The sequence below is a fragment of the Lipotes vexillifer genome, unplaced genomic scaffold (assembly GCF_000442215.2).
Source record: "Lipotes vexillifer unplaced genomic scaffold, Lipotes_vexillifer_v1.1 scaffold6, whole genome shotgun sequence".
NCBI classification, from domain to species: Eukaryota; Metazoa; Chordata; class Mammalia; order Artiodactyla; family Lipotidae; genus Lipotes; species Lipotes vexillifer.
The window spans coordinates 1,854,986-1,860,624 of record NW_006799037.1 but is presented as its reverse complement, the minus strand read 5'-3'; the positions used below and the strand labels follow the sequence as shown (position 1 = coordinate 1,860,624).

Genomic DNA, 5,639 nt, shown 5'->3' with positions numbered 1-5,639 from the left:
TGCCCACTTTCTGGAGAGTTTTTATCATAAATGGGTGTTGAATTTTGTCAAAAGCTTTTTCTGCATCTATTGAGATGATCATATGGTTTTTATTCTTCAATTTGTTAATATGGTGTATCACATTGATTGATTTGTATATATTGAAGAATCCTTGCATCCCTGGGATAAATCCCACTTGATCATGGTGTATGATCCTTTTAATGTGTTGTTGGATTCTGTTTGCTAGTATTTTGTTGAGGATTTTCGCATCTATATTCATCAGTGATATTGGTCTGTAATTTTCTTTTTTTGTAGTATCTTTGTCTGGTTTCGGTATCAGGGTGATGGTGGCCTCATAGAATGAGTTTGGGAGTGTTCCTTCCTCTGCAGTTTTTTGGAAGAGTTTGAGAAGGATGGGTGTTTGCTCTGTTCTAAATGTTTGATAGAATTCACCTGTGAAGCCATCTGGTCCTGGACTTCTGTTTGTTGGAAGATTTTTAATCACAATTTCAATTTCATTACTTGTGATTGGTCTGTTCATATTTTCTATTTCTTCCTGGTTCAGTCTTGGGAGGTTATACCTTTCTAAAAATTTGTCTGTTTCTTCCAGGTTGTCCATTTTATTGGCATGCAGTTGCTTGTAGTAGTCTCTTAGGATGCTTTGTATTTCTTCAGTGTCTGTTGTAGCTTCTTTTTCATTTCTACTTTTATTGACTTGAGTCCTCTCCCTCTTTTTCTTGATGAGTCTGGCTAATGGTTTATCAATTTTGTATATCTTCTCAAAGAACCAGCGTTTAGTTTTATTGATCTTTGCTATTGTTTGTTTAGTTTTATTGATCTTTGCTATTGTTTGTTTAGTTTTATTGATCTTTGCTATTCTTTGTTTCTATTTCATTTATTTCTGCTCTGGTCTTTGTGATTTCTTTCCTTCTGCTAACTTTGGGTTTTGTTTGTTCTTTCTGTAGTTCCTTTAGGTGTAAGGTTAGATTGTTTATTTGAGATTTTTCTTGTTTCTTGAGGTAGGCTTGTATAGCTATAAACTTTCCTCTTAGAACTGCTTTTGCTGCATCCCATAGGTTTTGGATCATCTTGTTTTCATTGTCATTTGTCTCTAGGTATTTTTTGATTTCTGCTTTGATTTCTTCAGTGATCCCTTGGTTATTTAGTAACGTATTTTTTAGCCTCCACGTGTTCGTGTTTTTTACATTTTTTTCCCTGTAATTCATTTCTAATCTCATAGCGTTGTGGTCAGAAAAGATGCTTGATATGATTTCAATTTTCTTAAATTTACTGAGGCTTGATTTGTGCCCCAGTATGTGATCTATCCTGGAGAATGTTCTGTGTGCACTTGAGAAGAAAGTGCAATCTGCTGTTTTTGGATGGAATGTCCTCTAAATATCAATTAAATCTATCTGGTCTGTTGTGTCATTTAAAGCTTCTGTTTCCTTATTTGTTTTCATTTTGGATGATCTGTCCATTGGTGTAAGTGAGTAGTTAAAGTCCGCCACTATTATTGTGTTACTGTCGATTTCCTCTCTTATAGCTGTTAGCAGTTGCCTTATGTATTGAGGTGCTCCTATGTTGGGTGCATATATATTTATAATTGTTATATCTTCTTCTTGGATTGATCCCTTGATCATCATGTAGTGTCCTTCCTTGTCTCTTGTAACATTCTTTATTTTGAAATCTATTTTATCTGATGTGAGAATTGCTACTCCATCTTTCTTTTGATTTCCATTTGCTTGGAAGTTCTTTTTCCATCCCCTCACTTTCAGTCTGTATGTGTCCCTAGGTCTGAAGTGGGTCTCTTGTAGACAGCCTATATAGGGGTCTTGTTTTTGTATCCATTCAGCAAGCCTGTGTCTTTTGGTTGGAGCATTTAATCCATTCACGTTTAAGGTAATTATTGCTATGTATGTTCCTATGACCATTTTCTTAATTGTTTTGGGTTTGTTTTTGTAGGTCCTTTTCTTCTCTTGTGTTTCCCACTTAGAGAAGTTCCTTTAGCATTTGTTGTAGAGCTGGTTTGGTCGTGCTGAATTCTCTTAACTTTTGCTTGTCTGTAAAGCTTTTGATTTCTCCATCGAATCTGAATGAGATCCTTGCCGGGTAGAGTAATCTTGGTTGTAGGTTCTTCCCTTTCATCACTTTAAGTATATCATGCCACTCCCTTCTGGCTTGTAGAGTTTCTGCTGAGAAATCAGCTGTTAACCTTATGGGAGTTCCCTTGTATGTTATTTGTCATTTTTCCCTTGCTGCTTTCAATAATTTTTCTTTGTCTTTAATTTTTGCCAATTTGATTACTATGTGTCTCGGCGTGTTTCTCCTTGGGTTTATCCTGTATGGGACTCTCTGCGCTTCCTGGACTTGGGTGGCTATTTCCTTTCCCATGTTAGGGAAGTTTTCGACTATAATCTCTTCAAATATTTTCTCGGGTCCTTTCTCTCTCTCTTCTCCTTCTGGGACCCCTATAATGCGAATGTTGTTGCGTTTAATGTTGTCCCAGAGGTCTCTTAGGCTGTCTTCATTTCTTTTCATTCTTTTTTCTTTATTCTGTTCCGCAGCAGTGAATTCCACCATTCTGTCTTCCAGGTCACTTATCCGTTCTTCTGCCTCAGTTATTCTGCTATTGATTCCTTCTAGTGTAGTTTTCATTTCAGTTATTGTATTGTTCATCTCTGTTTGTTTGTTCTTTAATTCTTCTAGGTCTTTGTTAAACATTTCTTGCATCTTCTCGATCTTTGCCTCCATTCTTTTTCCGAGGTCCTGGATCATCTTCACTATCATTATTCTGAATTCTTTTTCTGGAAGGTTGCCTATCTCCACTTCATTTAGTTGTTTTTCTGGGGTTTTATCTTGTTCCTTCATCTGGTACATAGCCCTCTGCCTTTTCATCTTGTCTATCTTTCTGTGAATGTGTTTTTTGTTCCACAGGCTGCAGGATTGTAGTTCTTCTTGCTTCTGCTGTGTGCCCTCTGGTGGATGAGGCTATCTGAGAGGCTTGTGCAAGTTTCCTGATGGGAGGGACTGGTGGTGGGTAGAACTGACTGTTGTTCTGGTGGGCAGAGCTCAGTAAAACTTTAATCCGCTTGTCTGCTGATGGGTGGGGCTGGGTTCCCTCCCTGTTGGTTGTTTAGCCTGAGGGAACCCAACACTGGAGCCTACGGGGCTCTTTGGTGGGGCTCATGGCAGACTCTGGGAGGGTTCACGCCAAGGAGTACTTCCCAGAACTTCTGCTGCCAGTATCCTTGTCCGCACGGTGAGACACAGCCACCCCCTGCCTCTGCAGGAAACCCTCCAACACTAGCAAGTAGGTCTGGTTCAGTCTCCCCTGGGTTCACTGCTCCTTGCCCTGGGTCCCGATGCTCACACTACTTCGTGTGTGCCCTCCAAGAGTGGAGTCTCTGTTTCCTCCAGTCCTGTCGAGGTCCTGCATCAAATCCCACTAGCCTTCAAAGTCTGATTCTCTAGGAATTCCTCCTCCCATTGCCCGACCCCCAGGTTGGGAAGCCTGACGTGGGGCTCAGAACCTTCTCTCCAGTGGGTGGACTTCTGTGGTATAAGTGTTCTCCAGTCTGTGAGTCACCCACCCAGCAGTTATGGGATTTGATTTTACTGTGATTGCGCCCCTCCTACCGTCTCATTGTGGCTTCTCCTTTGTCTTCGGATGTGGGGTATCTTTTTTGGTGAGTTCCAGTGTCTTCCTGCCGATGATTGTCCAGCAGCTGGTTGTGATTCTGGTGTTCTCACAAGAGGGAGTGAGAGCACGTCCTTCTACTCCGCCATCTTGGTTCAGGGCCTTTGCCTCTATTTCCCCCTTCAAAGCTGAGCTGGGAAATGCCAAGGAAGAGCTGGGGAGGGGACTGGCTCCTCTTGCCTGTCTCTGGGGGTCAGCTCACCCCGAAAGCATGAATGTGTTGATTGCCCCTGCCCTCAGTGTGCTGACGGTGCATTTTCTCCCTCACAGAGGAGCTGAAGGAGAAGCTGTCAGAGTATGTGGACAAGGTGAACGGCCAGAAGCCAGGCTTCATCAAGGTCGTGCGGCACAGCAAGCAGGAAGGCCTTATCCGCTCCAGGGTCAGTGGTTGGAGGGCCGCCACTGCCCCCGTAGTGGCACTCTTTGATGCCCATGTGGAGTTCAACGTGGGCTGGTAAGTGCCCATCGGGAGCTGAGGAGGATGAGTCCCAATGTGTTCCAGGGGCTGTGGCTCAAATGGGTGCAAAGCCTGCTGAGATCTCAGTCATGATGGGGGAGAGGGGAGATCTGGGTGTACAGGTGACCAGGCCACAGGGCTGGCCCTTCAAGGTAGGGGAGGGTCCGGGATCAACAGGTCAACACACAGTGTCTCAAGTGTTGGTGGCATCAGGTGTGACTCAGGCTGGTGTGGTCCTCTAGGAGACGTGATGGGAGAGAGGGGTAAATGCTAAGGGCAAAGCGAGAGTTCCAGCCCAGCTAAGGACCAGGCTGCGACCCCTGGGAAATGGAGAGCTGGACCAGACACAAGGCAGAAGCCCAACCCCAAAGACAGGAACAGGACCGAGGGGGCAGAGGGAGCCAGGGTGACTTGATGTTGTCCCAGGTGCCCTGGGCTCCCCCAGATGCCAGGCCAGAGGTAGCACAGAACCTCAGATTCTTTCTACTGGTAAAACTAGGTCTAGAAAATCTTTCTTTCTCTGTCCAGGGCTGCTCAGGTGCTGGGTGGGGCAAGGCCTCAGTGGCTTCAGCCAAGCAGGGACAGGGCACCTGACGCCAGCATCCCTGCAGGCTGGAGGGCGTTCTATGGCCCACTGTGTGTGGCTTTGCAGAGAGCCTGGGCCTAGGGCGTCCCGGGTGCTGGGGATGGCCGAGTATACCACCCTAACCACTATGCATGATGGCACTGGGGTCTGCTGTCCCCCACCCTAGACTTCAGGTGCCACCCTCTGCCTCCCTGGAGTGGGGTGAGGTGGGCCCTTTAGCAGGAAGGGGCAGCGGGCACGCACACAGCAGGACTGGGTGGAGGCATACTTTTACATAGCAGGCCCGAATTAAGGCTGTAATGCAGCCATTTTTTATAGGTGAAGTCACTGCTTGCCACTTGTGACTATTTAAAAAGCATTTCCACTGGATTTATGGCCAGAAGAGGAGAGGGACACTTGCTGTTTCAAGCTGATTTGGATAAACAGTTGTGCAACAAATGCATTTTTAATGAGAAGCTTATCATTCCTGTCTGCAAACATTGTACTCGCCTCGTGCCCCCAGGGGTTCCGGGCTCCGTGGAAGCCCGACCCCCCCAACCTCTCCTTGGGCAGTGGGGACGCATGGGGTGTGGGTGGCATGTCTGGAAGGACCGAAGCAGCATCACACAACGGGTGGAAGTAGGTTTGTTCTCACCTCTGTGTCTCTGCCGTCCTCATCTGCCTTTTCCTCCTGGTTGATGCACTGCGTTTTAGCAAAATCGAAGCCCAAGTTGAAAGCTTCCCATGGAACCTCAGATCTGTTCCTTTCTTCTTTCTTAAGTCTTGATTTCTTTTTTTTTCCCTAATGGAAAAAAGGAAATCAAGCAGACACCAGGATCTGAGGCACTAAGAATCTGTCAGCTCAGCCTGGGACATGCTGAAGGAGGGGTCAGGCCTCTTGCTAGCCCGGAAGCATGGGGTGGGAGACCGAATTGGGACTC

At 45.5% G+C, this 5,639-nt stretch overlaps 1 protein-coding gene across 1 annotated transcript in view; it reads left to right on the top strand.

The window, feature by feature from the left end:
- The window catches only part of GALNT18 (polypeptide N-acetylgalactosaminyltransferase 18), a 355,083-nt gene that overhangs the window by 242,315 nt on the left and 107,129 nt on the right, over positions 1 to 5,639 (top strand). The window contains exon 4 of the mRNA XM_007471405.1: positions 3,947 to 4,130. Within this exon, the coding sequence (XP_007471467.1) occupies positions 3,947 to 4,130 (184 nt within the window). The remainder of the gene's footprint in view (positions 1 to 3,946; positions 4,131 to 5,639) is intronic.